Below are 19,051 nucleotides of genomic sequence, written 5' to 3' on the forward strand. Positions count from 1 at the left end.
AGTAGAAGGGCATTATGATTTCTGGTCTGTGCCTCCGTTTGTTCATTCGTCTGTCTGTCTGTCCCGCTTCAGGTTAAAGTTTTTGGTCAAGGTAGTTTTTGATGAAGTTGAAGTCCAATCAACTTGAAATTTAGTACACATGATTCCCTATGATATGATCTTTGTATTTAATTATCAAATTAAATTTTTGATCTCAATTTCACAGTCCACTTAACAAAGAAAATGATAGAGTTTCAGATTATAGTTTTTGGTTAAAGTTTTTGGTCTAGGTAGTTTTTGATAAAGTTGAAGTCCTATCAACTTGAAAATTTGTTCACATGTTCCCTATGACATGATCGTTTTAATTTAAATACCAAATAAGATTTTTGATCTTAATTTCATGGTCCATTGAACATAGAATATGATGGTGCAAGTGGGGCATCTGTGTACTATGGACACATTCTTGTTTAATTGATGAAAAAGGTTCATTTATATTCCTTTATTTACATAATTATGTTTCTTAAAGATGTTTAAAGTATATCTAGCCGATATTAAGAAATGGGTAATGTTGAAAAAACTGATGTTAAATTTGCATACCATGTTTATCTACTGTTGCTGAATATTTATATATTGAATAATAATAAAAAAAAAACCAATGATGATGATGATGATGACATAATTGTAAAATATCTTAGCAGCCTTCATACATATATATATATAAACAATGATGAATACAAATTTATTGTCAGCAGTATAATTACAGCATCAGTAAATACTAAATATCTGTTCTATAAGCTTGAATATTTTGGAAATGAGGTACATGCATTCAGCTTTGTTACTCTTTAAAAATGTTACTCCTTATTAAATTCCAGAAATGGAGGATACCAGACTTCACCATTACTTGGCACATACTGTGGCACCACGATTGATCCAATAATACGTTCCCATAGCAACCAAATGTACATCAAATTTAAGTCAGACTTCTCACGATCAGCAAAAGGATTCCAGATTTATTATGATTCTACAGCTTCTGGTAATCATGTACAGATAATTAATATTTATGGGAAGGATGAGGATGGAGGAAGGGGTCTCATCCCGAATTCCATAGAAAATAAATGCCTGGAAGTCCTTAATTAGGGTCCCGCCAAAGGCGGTCCCCTATAGTGATCAGTCCGTCTGTCCGTCCGTCCGTAACACTTTGTGTCCGCTCCATATCTAGAGAACCATTATGATTTCATACTTTATACTTTACATGTTTATTAACCACCACCAGAGGGCGTGTCATGATGTATGTACAACTTCCTAGGTCAAAGGTCAAGGTAAAAAAACTTTGGTTTCAGTTGACAACCCTGTGTCCTGTGGTGAAGATCGTGTCCGCTCTATATCTTGAGAACCGTTATGATTTCAAAGTTTATACTTGACATGTATATGAACCAACACCAGAGGGTGTGTCATAATTTATGAACGACTGCCTAGGGCATAGTTCAAGGTCAAAAACTTTGGTTTCAGTTGACAACCCCATGTCCTATGGTAAAGATTGTGTCCGCTCTATATCTTGAGAACCGTTATCATTTCAAAGTTTATACTTGACATGTATATAAACCAACACCAAAGGGTGTGTCATAATTTATGTGCAACTTCCTAGGTCAAAGGTCAAGGTCAAAAACTTTGGTTTCAGTTGACAACCGCATGTCCTATGGTAAAGATCGTGTCCGCTCTATATCTTGAGAACCTTTATCATTTCAAAGTTTATACTTGACATGTTTATAAACCAACACCAAAGGGTGTGTCATAATTTATTTACAACTTCATAGGTCAAAGGTCAAGGTCAAAAACTTTGATTTCAGTTGACAAACCCATGTCCTATGGTAAAGATACAATTTTTTAATGCACATTATTCACAGCGGGGCCCACAGAGATGGCTCCCATCTCAATGATATCTAGTTCCTATGAAAATAATGTTCATCATGATATAGTTAAATCCCAAATATCTCAATTACTAATGCTTCAATTGGATATTTCTGAATTCCAAAAAATTAAACAGCTTAATCCTGAATTCCAGAAAAAAAGGTCCTCCCCCAAGGAATGGCTTGTAAAAGATAATAAGCATGCAGTTAACTAGAAGAAGCAAACCTGCAATTTGAAAATTTGGTCCATTCAAGAATACTGTTCCCAATGAGAATTTTTGGTTAAATTGTCTCTACAGATTGGAAACAAATGTCATACCTGGGTAATGTGTACAGGGGTTCAAATTAACATTTGGTACTGGAAGGTCCAGGACCTTTGACACTCAAAACTGAAAGGTCCACAACCTAAATTGCAGGTCCTACTTTTACTTGAAATATTTTATAACACAGTAAGATACAAAATTATTGTGCCTTTGGTGTTAGGTTATCTTGTTACATTGTCAGTGTCACTGTTGTATAATATGTTCAATAAACTAATAAATATAATTGTCTTGTATATTATGAATTCATATTATCTTTATTTTTTTTTATTTGGTAGGGTGTCACTGTTGGTAGGTGTGTTGTAACCAAGATTAGTAATTAATTACTAATTATATCATTACCTCAGGGCTCACACTACTTCAACTCGATTTTAAAAGTCCACTAGAGCTTGTTACTTTGTTACATTGTATCATATCTAGTTGCACTATTTTTGATAATAAAGTACGAAACTTCCAGCTATTTACAGGCCCCTAAAAATTGAGGAGAAATTACCCCTTGGAATTGCAGTAATTTGTTTACACTTTAAAAACATCTGCATGTCATATCCACATGTGTTAATGATAAAAGAAAAATGCTGTCACATTGTATTGGATGTTGACATGGAAATTTGTCAACTAAAAAACTTATTAAGTAATTTTGAGTTTCAACCTAAAATATTTTCTGGTCTTTCTTTCTTTTCCATATATCTTTTGGTTTTCAATTCTAGTGATTATATTTCATAATCTTAGATGTATTTTGTCACAACTTCAAGCCTGACATTATTTTTTTTATTGTATTTGATCGGCAAACCCAGAATTACCCTTATCCGTCCCGGAAACTGATCCGGTATTGTAATTATCTTCATTTCCTGTTTATATATGGCATCCATTGTTTTTCTATGTTGATGTTGTCAGTCAGATACGATTTCACTCGGATTTACAAATTACTTTTTAACGATTTTCGGTATAAAATTAGCGGTTGGATAAAATGAATATTGCTGTCATGAATAATAAAGATGAGAATTTATTTTGAGATCGTTTATTTGGAAATTTTGATAAAAAGGTCTGCGAAGTTATTTTTTATTTTCTTTCAAATCGAAGGTCCGTCGGGCGTAGCTAGTAACCAAAACGAAGGTCCGCTTGCAAAAGTGGAAGGTCGCGGACCTCGGACCACCGCTAATTTGAACCCCTGGTGTATCTTGTAAAACTGCTCTAAGCATGATTCTTTTCCTCAGTTAGAATTTTTATGCTTAAAATGATCATATCATTTTCATATTATGTTCACTAAACATATGATTATATCTGCTGCAGAGGATCGGAAGGGATGTACCTGTGAAACTGGGAAAACTTTCATAATTGCTGTCAAAAAGATTTGAACTTGCACAACCAAATAGATGAACTAAGTATTTTGTAAGACAAGGCTGGTTTAATCATTGTAGTATGTGTTACATACTTTTTTTCACTCTGTGCAAAATTTAGGCTGTTAGTTTTGATCAGTTTTCTCATTTGAATTATTTTACACTGCCATTTCGGGGCCTTTCATAGCTGATTATGCGGTATGGGTTTTGTTCATTGTTGAAGGCCTTACAGTGACCTATTGTTGTTAATATCTGTGTTATTGGACTCATTGGCTATCATACCACATCCTTTTTATATTAACATTATTTTTTTAAGTATACCTCAGTATAAACAGGACAGAATGTGATGCATTTTGGATTTTTTAAAATTAATATTAGAAGTCCATGTTTTGTCAAATAAATAGTTAAGATGAAGTAATGCTCATGTAATGTATATGAAAAACCCAACAAAAAACAGAACATTATCTTAAGGATCCCTCATCCTGTCCAAGCAACATTTGACAACATATATTAAAAGATATTAAAATGGGAGCACATGAAACCTATGTTAGACTGGGAACATAACCCTGTGTCATCTTAAATGTATAACCCTTTGTGGTCTTTCATCTATAACCCTGTGTCATCTTTTATCCGTAGGTTGTGGAGCTGATTTGACAACACCAACAGGTAGTTTTGTTTCTCCTAACTATCCAGCTCCATACAGTCACAATGCTGAATGTTTCTGGACTGTAACTGTCTCCAGAGGGAGTACTATAACATTGGTCTTTGTAGACTTTGACCTGGAAAATCATCATCGATGCACATATGATTATGTAAAGGTATGCTGTATAGAAATATAATGTACATATAACTAATATGATGCATTTATTAAAGGAAACATTTGGTAAACATCAATTGTACAGCAACTTAACACAGAAAAAAACAACATAAAAATTTGTTATCTCAGAATAGACAAAAATCTTTCTCAATTTTTTTTTGTTTATTTCAAATTTTTTGGGCAGTGTGGGAAAATATTTCTTCTTACTAGTGAAATATCTGTTTTCAGCAAATGATCTATTGAAATTTAATTATTATGTTGAATTTTCTTGATTTCTTCTTAATGTTCCCTTGTGACATCCTGAAAAAAAGCAACCATACCTATAAAGAACACAACTTTCTGAAAACCTTTGATAATGAAGAATAAAAATCAGTAGAGAAACAAATTACACCTCTATAACTCTTAACAGTTATATTTAATCATTTAAAAAGCTCTGCAAGCCTTGCAATATAAATATTAAAATTTAACTGTCTTGACTGGAGAATTATCGTAACATACTTGTTGCAGTGATGGAATCTATATTTAACACATGTAGAGCTGTTAATTGTCCTGAGTCTTGAGGTTTTAAATACATTCAACAATGATTACATGAGATCTCCCATTAAAATAATTCTAAACCTTTCCCAGTTTTCCTAAAAGAAGAATAATGTAAATGGTAAAAGAATCACATCATATCAATTAGAAATTGCAGTAGATTAATATGAATAAATTGCTATAAATCTTATTTATTTGAATTAGGTGCGAGAGGATGGACCACAAGGACAGCAGCTAGCTCATTATTGTGGTTCACAACCACCAGAACCTGTTACCTCTAACACCAATAAAATATGGATAAAATACAGGACAGACAACTCTGTATCAGGAAGGGGATTTCATGCTACATACTTTTCAAGTAAGTATTGTGTATATTTTTATGACCCACCTATGATATTATGCCCCACCTTCGATAGTAGAGGGGCATAATGTTTTCTGGTCTGTGCCTCCGTCAATTTGTTGTACCGTTCATCTGTTTGTCCGTTCGTCCATCCGTCTGTCCCGCTTCAGGTTACAGTTTTTGGTCAAGGTAGTTTTTGATGAAGTTGAAGTCCAATCAAATTGAAACTGAGTACATATCTTCCTTATGATATGATCTTTCTAATTTCAATGCAAAATTAGACTTGTGACCCTAATTTTACGGTCCACTGAACATGGAAAATGATAACTAGTGCAAGTTTCAGGTTAAAGTTTTTGTTTAAACTTTTTGGTCACGGTTGGTTTTGATGAAGTGGAAGTCCAAACATCTTAAAACTTAGTACACATGTTCCCTATGATATGATCTTTCTAATTTTAGTGTCAAATTAGAGTTTTGACCCCAATTTCACGGTCCACTAAACATAGAAAATGATATTGCGAGTGGGGTATCCGTGTACTATGGACACATTCTTGTTTAAGGATTTTAAGATAATTAAAGGTTACTGTAGATTAAAATAAATTATTTTTCATGGATTTTGGGGGTAAATCCCAAATTTAAATGGTTAACGAAAAAAAAAATTTGAAAAAAAAAACATGAAATCAAATATCCTTGAAAATTTTGCATGAACCATAAGCAACTGTACTCGTACTTATGACATTGAATAGCAAAGAGAAGTAACTGACCACGGAAACAACATTATGACATTAGTCTGTTTTGCTCATTATCAAAAATTATTCTGGCTGTAAGGTGTCATCTACTAATAGTAACAAATAATTTTGTTGTGATATAAATGAAGTATGTCATTACGCCCAGATTTTTGGTGCATCTGAGATCTTGAGACAAGGTCCGTGCTATCATTTCTAGATCTTGATTGATTTAATCAACTTCTATGTGTTCTTAGCACACTCCCTGAAAGTTGTTTGTCATATTGGGGTATAGAACTGTGGTCGACAGTCCCATGTCAGAGAAGGTCGTGATTATCATGTATAAAGTTGATTGTTTATTTGTTGTATTCTCCTATGTACATTTTTTATTTGTTATTGCTTGACCCTAATCAGTGTCAATTTGCAATAATTGAAAGACTTATATAATGTTACCTCAATCCATGATCATTGGTATCCATTAAAATAAATAAATCCCAAGTATTTGTAAGTTTTTGTGTTGAAATTTTGTTTGCCATGTATCATGAAAATGTATTACAAGTGAACAGGCCATACCTTAATATTAAGGAAGTCAAGTTGGAAAAGAGTTGATAGGTTTTACAGAACAAACTGAAGTTCTTGAAAGCCTTCAAAACTATTTCTGTATTTTCAGATTGTAATGTTAGACTGACATCTTGGAGTGGTGTGATAGAGAGCCCTAATTTCCCTAATGCATACTATCATAACAGGAACTGTACCTGGACTATAGAGACCACTATGGGGAATACTATTAATGCTTCATTCTCACACTTTGACATAGAATCACATTCCAATTGTCTGTATGACTATTTACAGGTATGTATGTAATTATAGATTTTTCATATACTCATATATGTATTTTTTATTTGTATGCCTGAATACTATTTTATTCACAGTGGAGCAGTTGAAAAAAAATGGGTGTTCTTTGTATAAGCAGTGAAAATACTTGAATATAAATATCTCACACTTAGAATTCAATTTCTTAAGCTGTGTACAGGGGAGCCATGAATTTCAAAATTCCATAAATCAGAAATATGCAGACTTTATCAACACCATGAAATTAGATATCCCTAAAAGTGCAAGTTTTTCTCAATCCATGAAATTTGGTACTCTCAAAAATAAACAGTATTGTTGATATCTGATAAGTAGTGGTTCAGATTTAATAAGACAATTACATCCATCCTAGTCCATAGACATCCAGATTATCATCTTGTGAGACTTTTTTTATTGTTGTCAAAAGCCTGTGGGGAAAACATCCCTAAATAAGTTGACAATTCTTATTATCCATTTCCTTTAAAAAATTGTAAACTGTATTTTCTGTAGATACGTGATGGTGAAAACATGGAAGCTAATGAGATTGGTCAATATTGTGGCAGCAGCTTGCCACCAACTATTGCATCTACTGATAATACACTGTGGCTTAACTTTATGTCAGATTATTCCGTGGCTGGAAATGGATTTAGATTGGAATACATTACAAATGGTTCGTATACTTCTTATGAATTATAAAGATACATATTTTATCCATTACACCTTTTAAAGTTTATATACAGAATTCAACGCTTTGTCAATGTACTATAGTTGGAGTCTGATCTTACCATATTTGTAAGCATATTTTAATGCAGAAATTTACACTGATTTTGAGATAAAATTAAATGGTAAGGGCTAGTTACAAAATAAATTTAGAGCAAATTTACATTTCACATAGGAGAAACTACAAAAGAAGTCATTCATATAAGCAAATGAATATAACATATTCTGTATACATGAACATCATGTATACGTCATGCATCAATGATTTTAATTTGAGCCTTTATTTCTAGTCTTGAGAATTTTAAATGTGAACAATAGTTTGAGACAAGATTCATTGTATGTTATTATTTGTGTTTTACAGGCTGTGGTGGATATTTAGTGTCAACAACCGGAAGTTTTACCAGTCCTAATTATCCCAATCCTTATCCACATCGACGGGAGTGTGTCTGGATGATATCTCTACCTACAGGCAATGCTATAGAACTGACAATAGTCGACTTTGACCTTGAAACCCATTCTTCATGTCAATATGATGTTTTAGAGGTAAATAGTCGCAAAAAGTCATCATTGTTTTTTTGGAAGAAATTTCAGATATCTAAATGACAAGTCAGGGCTTGTAATTTAAAAAAAATCCTGTTTGTTAGTTGTAACAGAGCCTGAAAGTATATGCATAAAGTAAACTTGCAAGTATTTTAAGGAATTCAACAATATGCCTTGGAACTTCAAATTGGAATCACATTTCTTGGATTAATAAGATTTTTTGTTGCAACTTATAAAAAAAAATCAAGTTCAAGATTGAGAGTTGCACATATGATGTAATTTGATATTTGAAACATTCAGTCAAATGGCTTATTTTCTTTTATCTGTAGAACCACCAAAATCCTGTGCATCTCTATTCACAAAGTAATATCTTAAAAGTTAATGATATAATCCTTACAATGTTATTGTCTCCCCTATTAACATTTTTTTCTCATGTGCAAGCAATGCATATTTGTTGTTCCATATTGTTATTTTTTATCATTTCATTGTCAAAATAAAAATCATTGTATGAAATAAAACGATTGTCAATGATTGGTCAAATATTTTTAAAAAAAATCTATTTCAGATCCTATTTCTATTAAGGATTGATTAATGTTTATGTTCAAAATAAATTAAGGTGGTACCCAACACTTTCACTAAAATTAATTTGGCTCGTTTAATTTTCATAAAATTTTTACAAAGTATTTACTTTGACCCTTTAACAAAAATATGAAAAATTGAAAAAATTTGAACCAAGCGTTTTATCAGAAAAAATACACTGGTTATATAGCAGTTTGACAAACACTAATTTTGATCATTGAGAAGCTTTATATTGCGTTCACAACGCAACGTAATTAAAACGTTTAGCTGATATTACAGAGTTATCTCCCTGTAGTGTTAGGTACCACCTTAAACAAAACTCTTCTAGGTGTATGAAGGCTCAGACACATCAGGACCCCAGCTGACTAAGATTTGTCACAAACAGAAGAAACCACAGCTGTTGACATCTAGTGGCAATATAATGTATGTTAGGTTTGCCAGTGATAGTTCTGTCAGTGGTAATGGATTTAGAGTAACATACAGAGGCATTACAGGAGGTATGTGGTCAGTTTAACATGTACAATTCTTTAAAATACACTTGATTTATTAGTTTTTGTGGGATATCAAGTTTTGTGGATTGTGTGGATAAAAGGGAACCTCAAATTTAAATGTAAAACACAGTACACATTTTCTTTAGGCTTTTGTGCAGACTTGGCAAAACCAAGAAATCATGAAGAACAAATATTTCTTCAAAATTTTACTTCTATTTAATCATCTTCTTGGTACATACTAAATGATTAGACTCAATCTTAACTTTTAAAATGAGAGGGATGCTAGTAGATTTTTAGCTCACCTGGCCCAAAGTCCATCGTCCGTCGTCGTTAACTTTTACAAAAATCTTCTCCTCTGAAACTACTGGGCCAAATTAAACCAAACTTGGCCACAATCATCATTGGGGTATCTAGTTTAAAAAATGTGTGGTGTGATCCGGCCAACCAACCAAGATGGCCGCCATGGCTAAAAATAGAACATAGGGGTAAAATACAGTTTTTGGCTTATAACTCAAAAACCAAAGCATTTAGAGCAAATCTGACATGGGGGTAAAAGTGTTTATCAGGTCAAGATCTATCTGCCCTGAAATTTTCAGATGAATCCGACAACCTGTTGTTGGGTTGCTGCCCCCTAAATTGGTAATTTTAAGGAAATTTTACTGTTTTTGTTTATTATCTAGAATATTATTATAGATAGAGATAAACTGTAAAAAGCAATAATGTTCAGCAAAGTAAGATTTACAAATAAGTCAACATGACCGAAATGGTCAGTTGACCTCTTTAGGAGTTATTGCCCTTTATAGTCAATTTTTATACGCCCGTCGTCTTTTAGACGGGACGTATTATGGTATACCGTTGTCCGTCCGTCCGTCCGTCCGTCTGTCCGTCCGTCGTCCACACTTCAGACAATAACTCAAAAGCACTTTCACCAATTTCCATGAAACTTAAGTGAATTGTTTATATCTATTGACGTAAGCTCCCTTTCGTTTTTTTTTTATTTCAGATTTTAAGTTTTGGATTTATGGGGCTTTATTCATAAAAAGGGGGGATTTTCAACACTTCGGACAATAACTCAAAAAGGCTTTCACCAATGTCCATGAAACTTTGGTGAATTGTTTATATCTATTGATGTAAGCTCCCTTTCAATTTTTATAAATTTCAGATTTAAAGTTTTGGATTTATGGGGCTTTATTCATAAAAAAAGGGGGATTTTCAACACTTCGGACAATAACTCAAAAAGGCTTTCACCAATGTCCATGAAACTTTGGTGAATTGTTTATATCTATTGATGTAAGCTCCCTTTCAATTTTTATAAATTTCAGATTTTAAGTTTTGGATTTATGGGGCTTTATTCATAAAAAAAGGGGGATTTTCAACACTTCAGACAATAACTCAAAAAGGCTTTCACCAAAGTCCATGAAACTTTGGTGAATTGTTTATATCTATTGATGTAAGCTCCCTTTCAATTTTTATAAATTTCAGATATTACATTTCCGTGTAATGAATTTTTATGCTTAAAAAAAGGGGGATTTTCCAATTTTGGGACAATAACTAACACTTTCACAAAATTTTATGCAACTTTGATAAATTGTTTATATCTATTGACATAAGCTCCCTTTCCATTTTTATAAATTTTAGATTTTACGTTTTCTTAAGTAATGAATTTTTATACTTAAAAGAGGGGGATTTTATGAAACTTTGGTGAATATATTAATGTACCATCCCTTTTGATTTGTATATATATTTCCAGTTGATCATATAAATTCATTTAAAGTATAAAAGACGAGTTAAAAGAGCAACGGGCGTATCATGCGCTAAAGCGCAGCCCTTTATTAACAATTCTTAAGCAGTTAAGCTGCTTTATGCGAGCACCCTAGATTTATGTTCTACCCAATAAATGCTGAAATATGTGCCACTTTTATTATCTGGTTGGCTATCATGTTATTTATAACTAATTGGGCACTTTTTTCATACTTTTTATTTTGGAATATAAAAAATATTACCATAAAAACGTTTAATGGTCGTCGATTTTCCCAAAAGTTTTGAAGTTGCACATAGGAAGTAGTGCTCGATAGAAATCCTTCTATAGTTTATTACCCCCTGTGCTGTGGACTAAGATGTCAAAGAACAATTGTATGAAATATTTGATCGCTGAAAATCTATAAAGATGAGTCGTTTACATTTCCCAGATGGCAAAAGTCATAGGAATATTGTTTGTCATCGATACGTATTACATACTTCAGTAGTCTATTAATAAACTGATAGAAGTTGGCGGCAATTTCAAATTACATAGAAGACGAAATTTACGTACCTTTTAAATTGGGAGAATTCTGATGATACATCGGTACTTCATTATTAATCATTTTATTCGTTTTTTTGTCTGATTGAGATTATTTAAATCATCTTTATTCAGTAATCTTTAATGTATGCTCATTTGTTTTCTTGTTAATATTATTCCGATTTCTAGCAAATCACCTTCATGCTTGTCAAATTAAGTTGTTGTTATTGTAGTTTTCTGATTGGTCGATGTCAAGGTCATTTTAAGATTGTTTCGCTTTGGTGTTACACAATGTAACATAATGCTACACGTGCTTTGATTAAGCTCGATGCGGTTCAATAAATATTGTGATGTAAACTTTAACAACTGTTATCTAAAGGACGGAATTATTTAACTTCAAAGTCGCATATTTTGTAAAATATTAAGTCCGAATCTGTGACGCGTATCACACCGTAATTGTTTTTGATTTACAAGGACTTTTCGATTTCCGGTACAGAAAAATATGAATTTTATATGTTTCTTTTTATAATTTTTCACATTTAAACACTCGTTAAGTGTTATTGAATCAATTCTATGGGGTTCCTTCAGCAACTTTATGCTGGTAAACGATTTCCCCATGAAAATAATAAGAAAAGAAATCGCATGATACGATAAAAAGGTAACGAGTCGACTAACGAGACTCGAGAAACGTTTAATATGTTTTCAAGTTGAAGTTACAAACAAGTTTTTCTTAATTCTTACTATTACAGTTATTGAAAGTTTAAATAAATGTTTTTTTATTATGATATTAGTAATGGAAGACAGTTAAACCGTAATCAACATATTTTAATTCAGTTATAATTTGAGACGTAAAAAAAAATCTAGAGTGAAAATGGGGAATGTGTCATAGAGACAATAACCAGATCTTAGAGCAGACAACAGTCGAAGGTTACCAATGGATCTTTAATGCAGGGAGAAATTCCTACACCCAAAGGATTGCTTTTGCTGGCCCCTTAACACAATAACCATGATAACAAAAATGTAAACTATTTCAACTAGTCACTTGTTCAGGTGGAACTTTTAAACCAGAGGAAGAACAAAGTAACTACAATGTAGTTAATAAGTTCTGGAGAACTTTTCTGCTAGTTAGTTCTTTCCGCCTGGAACTTTCCAACGTCGGAACAAAAGAGCATTTACAATAACTTGGACATCATACTAAAATCAGAAGTATACACAAGAAATTAATAAAATTTTTAAAAATGTACAAAACAATTATGAAAAATAAATATGATATACAGCAACAATCACCGCATTAGTGGGTCCTCACTATAGACAGGTACATACAGAATATGGCGGCTTTAACATCTTAACTGGCACAAAACTCTCCCCTAACATAGGACAGTGTGACTGTGTATGTGTATAATCTCAGACATTGAATCTTTATAAATATAAATTGGAAATAACTTTTGAAAGTGGTAGGATTGCATAACATAAACATTACTGTACAAGCATTATTTGATACTTTAGAAATAGCTGAAAACAATGCCTGAGATAAATATTTTGACTAATTCTTTACACTATTCATCTGAACGTGGCCAAGTTTGCCTTTGGGTTTTTGATTAACTGCCTATAGCACCCTTTGGTGCTTTGATTCGTAAATCTTAGTAATCTTTTACAAAAATCTTCTCCTCTGAAACTATTAGGCCAAATGAATCCAAACTTGGTCACAATCATCGTTGGTGTATATTGTTTAAAAAATGTGTGGAGTGACCCTGCCAACCAACCAAGATGGCCGCCATGGCTAAAAATAGAACATAGGGGTAAAATGTAGATTTTGGCTTATAACTCTAAAACCAAAGCATTTAGAGCAAATCTGACATGGGGTGTAATAATCTATTAAGTCAAGATCTATCTGCCCTGAAATTTTCAGACAAATCAGACTATGTTGTTTGGGTTGCTGCCCCTGAATTAGTAATTTTAAGGAAATGTTGCAGTTTTTGCTTATTATCTTGAATATTATTATAGATAGAGATAAACTGTAAACAGCAATAATGTTCAGCAAAGTAAGATATACAAATAAGTCAACATGACCAAAATTGTAAGTTGACCCCTTAAAGAGTTATTGCCCTTTATAGTCAATTTTTAACAATTTTCATATATTTTGTAAATGTTTGTAAAATTTTTACAAAATATTTTCCTCTGGTACTTATGGGCCAAGTTCATTATAGATAGAGATAATTTTAAGCAGCAAGAATGTTCAGTAAAGCAAGAACTCCAAACTCATCACCAAAACACAATTTTGTCATGAATCCATGTGTGTCCTTTGTTTAAAGTGCACATAGACCAAGGTGAGCGACACAGGCTCTTAAGAGCCTCTAGTTACTTTTTTCACACTTAGGTTGTGGTGGTAACTTTAGTACACCTACTGGTACCCTGTTGTCTAAGAACTACCCTGACAATTATCCACACAACACCGAGTGTGAATGGTTAATAACAGTACAGGAAGGTCAGACAGTTGTTCTAACATTTGAAGACTTTGATGTAGAAGGTGGAAGCTGTAGATATGATTATGTGGCTGTAAGTATTTGTTTGTATGATTGATGTACATGCCTACAGGTCCAGCATAGTTATAGCTTGTCAAGTCAGTCTCATGTGATATATATTTATGGTACTTTTATATTGATGTCTCAAAGACTATCACAAAAACCACTTAGGTTGTTTACTTGTAAATCAATATTTATCTAAGTTTATTCATAACACATAATTATTATATATAAAATAAATGAAATATTTAAGATTCAGAAACAAGCCAACTTGCTTAAACTGTCTTCTTGAAAATTGCTTATTTAATTGAATTTTCATTTTTGGAAGAGCTCTCAGTATGAATTTTTAATAAACTAGTGCAAACTTCTGAGAGCCAGGGCATTCTTGTATGCAGTTAAAGGTTTGTTCAAATTTTCAGCACAAGCGTTTTGACAGGAAATTATCATCACTTTATATAAACTGATGACAAAATAGCTATTAATGCTTGAAATTTCAGAATTTAATATGGGGCTATGAATTAGGTGTTTTATTCCTTCTCCATTTCTTATTTTGCAGTGTATTGTTTTATCTCATTTGTTATATATTTAATCTATTTATTATATATATTATAGTATGCTGAATTCCCTTGTTCTATATTGTAGGGATATGATGGACGAAATAGGAACTCTACAGAAATATTTAGGCATTGTGGCACAGCTGTTCCCAGTCCAAATGTATTTACGTCTACAGGGAACCAGATGTTTGTCAGAATGAGAACAGATGCATCTGTTTCTGCCAGAGGATTTAAAGCTACATACTCCACAGGTTCAATATTTGATACTTATTTGTTGTCAAATAATTTTCACACAACATATATATTGATACCTCTATATACAACTCTGCTATATATTTTCTCTGTAATACAGATGTGCATACACTATTACAGGCTTTCACTAAAATGTTGTGAACATATTCTTCTAAGTAACATAAGTTTAAAACTCAGAAGCCTCTTTACAACTATCACTTTTAACCCTTTCACTGATAGCTGCCCAGACAGAAGCTACTCTGAGACGATGGCTTCCCTGGCTACTATTACTCAAGTGGGAGATCTTCATAATAAATGTCAATAAAAACTTGTCTGTAGTTATTTGTGTCTTTATTTCATCATGTTCATTCACTAACACCATGTTCACAGTTTTGTTCATGTTTTGATAAATTTTTCTTCATAAAATATTCAAATTTGTGGCATTATCTAGGTGAAATTTTCAAAATTCTGCTCTTTGTCCCAAAGTCGTAATTTTTAAACCCAAAACATCAAAATTTTGAAAAATTGTAATGAGGCTGTACAAATTCCTTTCACTGAATGATGTCTATTCCAAGTGTTTTGTACATAAAACGACATTTTATGTCAAAAAAGTATACTAGTTTGGCTTCAATTCTTCCATATTCTTTCAAAAAAAATGTTCTATCATTTCAAATTCTCGTAAATTCCGTAAATTTCATCTGATTTTGACACGGTTTTCAACAAACAGAAGCGCCATGTTTACACTTTCATGCAGGTATTCAACAAAGAAAGATAACTCATGTTTACACTGTTTTGAGCGGGAAATATAAAAGAGGTATTCCGATCCTGGTACAACAGGACTCATCATCAGCTGAAACGTGAATCCCAGTAAACCGGGACTCATCGGCGAAAGGGTTAATATCCCATACCTCTGTTAAAAAAATATAAAAGTTGTCAGTTATAAACCCTTATCAAAGAAAGTCAGGTCAATACCGTGATAAACAAACAGCAATAACCACAAATCTCCATAGAAACCAAATTGAGTGACACTGTCAAAATTCAAGTACTCCTGATGGAGCAGCAGTTCCAGGTGTGACAAATCATTGTTTACTGCTGTTATTATCCATTCACAGAATATAACTATGAAACAATCATTTAAAATTCAATCCCTCAAGGGGCTTCTCTTTGTTGAAATTTCTGGCACAGCTTGCTTAATAGGAAGAAAGTGGACTATTAGCTAATAAATTTGCTTGTTTGTGTGTTTAAATGAAAGTATTTTATTTTAATCTGTACATTTTCTATATTACAGGGTGTGGAGGATTATTGAGTGCTGAAGAAGACGGAGAAATTGTTTCACCTAACTATCCAAATAGTTATAGGATGCTGAGCAATTGCACATGGATCATAAGAGGACTTCATTCCAGTAAGTTCACAGATTTTTTTTTTTTTTAAACCATAAAATGAATGTTACACTTTACACATTTGCTGTTTACAATAGGCTTTACTGTAATTTACTTCAAGCAGGATTTCAAACCCAAAATTTAAAAGCAAAAATGTATACTACCTTAACACATAAAAGCTTTATATCCGAAACTGACTAAAAAGAAAAGTAAAATCAATCTTTAATAGGCCATCTTTGTTTGAGGGATGTGGAACCTCAGTTGCTTAATAAATTCCAAATTTATCACTGGACAATTGAAGAGTGCTGACTTAGTGCTATAAAATAAATACTGATAGAATGCCTTGTCTATGTATTATACATTGGTATCCTCAGTATGATTAACTGATTAGTCCTTACATTATTTTAAATCATAATAACGATGTTTAAAATATTTTCAAATAGATGCTATAAGCACTGTTTTTCTTCATGATCTTTTCAGATGATCGTGTCACCTTGACCTTCACTCACATGGATTTAGAGCTTTACAATTCCTGTAACCATGACTATGTAACAGTTTATGATGGAGATGATGTGAACGGTACTGTGGTAGGAACATATTGTGGCAGCACTGTTCCAGCATCTATCACGTCACAAGGTTCAGCCATGACGGTCCAGTTTACATCAGATGCATCAGTTCAAAAGTCTGGTTTCCGAGCCCTGTATACTAAATCTGTTTCCAGTAAGTATTAATATATGACAAGCTAAAAAATGTTTCCTATAGTTGTTAATTTCTGTGTCATTTGGTCTCTTGTGGAGAGTTGTCTCATTGGCATCATACCACATCTTCTTTTTTATATTATATGTAGGTGTTTAAGAATTCGTATAAGCAGAAAATAAAAGAGCTGTAAGTCAAAACTATACTAAGAGATGTTAAAGAAACAAAATTTTAATTTGCATTTAATTGTATTCCTTTTAAAAGTCTCTAAAGTTTACCATTCTCAGTCTAGATACTGTGAACCAACTTATTTTCGTGGATATTTTATATCATAATTTTCAAATTCACTTGATGTTGTTAGATAAGGAAAGATCTTAGTTTAAAATTTTCACGACAATTTATATTCAAGTTATTTTTCTAATCGCAAAAGTCGTGGAAATAATTCTCTGTTTTTAGGTTGTGGTGCAAACTTTACAGCAGAACACGGTAGTTTTACCAGTCCAGGATATCCTAATGAGTACCCAATGGACACAGAGTGTGTATGGACTATATATGCCCCACCTGGAAATAATATTTTGATTGCATTCAGGTGAATAAATGACCATATGAAAAAAATTAAGGTGTTAATTTGAAAATGTTTTGAATATTTTTCAGAATTATTCCTATCAACAAATGTAATTATTTTTCATTTTGATGATTCCAAATAAGGGGACATTTTCTTTTATTTGTGGAAGACAGGCATACTATGAAGGCATGAGACAGCTGCTTGATTCAATAGCTCTTCAATATTACACCAAACACAAAAGTTTTGCCCATGTACCTCCTTCAAAATAAATACACCTAGAAAAATGATATTTGGAGTAATTATTATCACATGGAAACATACAAACATCTAGCAAAAATGACCATGCAAAGTAAATCCTTATAATCCAAATAATTTTGTTTTAATTTGTATTTCAGTTTCTTCAGTTTAGAGGATCATTTACCAACTTGTGCCATGGACTATTTAGAGCTTAGAGAAGGAAATGTTCATGGCAGGTTATTAGGTCGTTACTGTGGTAACCAAGCACCATCTAACTTGACAGCTGTCAATGGATTGTGGATAAAATTTAGGTCAGATGATAGTCTTACAGAACAAGGATTTATAGCTCAGTACAGTACAGGTAAATACTGTTCCATTTAAACATATGGTACATTGATCTAGGGTAAAGCACTTCAAAATGGGTTATTTACCTGCAAATTTAGAATATTCTTATATTTCCACTGTACTTGACACCCTCCCATAGATCTAGAAGTACCCTCCCTGCATCCCATGTATGATTTTATGGAACAACCATAAACAAGGTTTTGTGGAAAATTTTTTAATACTCTTAAATGTTTCACTGAAACTTCAAACAATTTATATTTCTATTGGATAATTGACTATTTTGAGAACATCTTAATTAAAAAAATGAAATAACCAACAATACATACCAATAACAAATAACTCAAAACACTTGCCATGTTTGTGCATTAATATCTTCAGTCATGAGATGAATGTATTTGGGTAAATGCATTTGTTCATTATTTATTCATTTAATTGCATTGACATTTAATGAAAATAAACAGGAAATACAATGAAAAAAGTAAGATCACAAAAATACTGAACCCAGAGGAAAATCAATTCGGAAAGTCCATAATCACATGGCAAAATCAAATAACAAAACGCATTAAAAACGAATGGACAAGAACTGTCATATTCCTGACTTGGTACAGGCATTTTCAATGAACTGTATGTTTTCAATGCATTCTTACTTAGTTTTGATGCAACATAATTGATGATATCTTGACAATCCTTAGTGTTGTTTAACATTATTTGTAAATATATATAATTATGTATGTGATGTATGCAAATCAAGCTTCCAATATCCATACCATTGCATTTGAAAGGTCTGAATTCAATTTGCAGTATAAGATGCAAGAATTTGAAAACAAACAGTTTCTCTGAGAATGTATTTCTCTTGTAGTATATGGTGGAACATTGTCTGGAAGATCGGGACAAGTTGCCTCCCCTAGGTATCCTCGTGCATACCCTAACAATGCTGATTATGTATGGACCATATCAACAGATGTTGGGACCAGAATTAGGATTACTTTTATGATGCTAGATATGGAGCGTTATGGTGCCAATGATCAGTGCACATATGATTATATTGAGGTTTGTGTGTTTTTGAAAAGCTTCGTTTTTTCTTACTTAGTCATCGAAACTTTAATAAA

At 32.4% G+C, this 19,051-nt stretch overlaps 1 protein-coding gene across 3 annotated transcripts in view; it reads left to right on the forward strand.

Annotated features, from left to right (window-relative positions):
• LOC139512523 (cubilin-like) overlaps positions 1–19,051 on the forward strand; it is a 142,838-nt gene that overhangs the window by 77,483 nt on the left and 46,304 nt on the right. For all 3 annotated transcript variants that reach the window (XM_071300207.1, XM_071300206.1, XM_071300208.1), the window contains 14 exons: positions 852–1,012; positions 4,180–4,361; positions 5,099–5,252; positions 6,627–6,808; positions 7,316–7,475; positions 7,887–8,068; positions 8,973–9,141; positions 13,791–13,969; positions 14,578–14,740; positions 16,009–16,122; positions 16,580–16,819; positions 17,252–17,384; positions 17,756–17,958; positions 18,802–18,992. In XM_071300207.1, coding sequence (XP_071156308.1) covers positions 852–1,012; positions 4,180–4,361; positions 5,099–5,252; positions 6,627–6,808; positions 7,316–7,475; positions 7,887–8,068; positions 8,973–9,141; positions 13,791–13,969; positions 14,578–14,740; positions 16,009–16,122; positions 16,580–16,819; positions 17,252–17,384; positions 17,756–17,958; positions 18,802–18,992 — 2,413 coding nt within the window. The remainder of the gene's footprint in view (positions 1–851; positions 1,013–4,179; positions 4,362–5,098; positions 5,253–6,626; positions 6,809–7,315; positions 7,476–7,886; positions 8,069–8,972; positions 9,142–13,790; positions 13,970–14,577; positions 14,741–16,008; positions 16,123–16,579; positions 16,820–17,251; positions 17,385–17,755; positions 17,959–18,801; positions 18,993–19,051) is intronic.

The sequence above is a fragment of the Mytilus edulis genome, chromosome 2, assembly GCF_963676685.1.
Source record: "Mytilus edulis chromosome 2, xbMytEdul2.2, whole genome shotgun sequence".
Taxonomy (NCBI): Eukaryota; Metazoa; Mollusca; class Bivalvia; order Mytilida; family Mytilidae; genus Mytilus; species Mytilus edulis.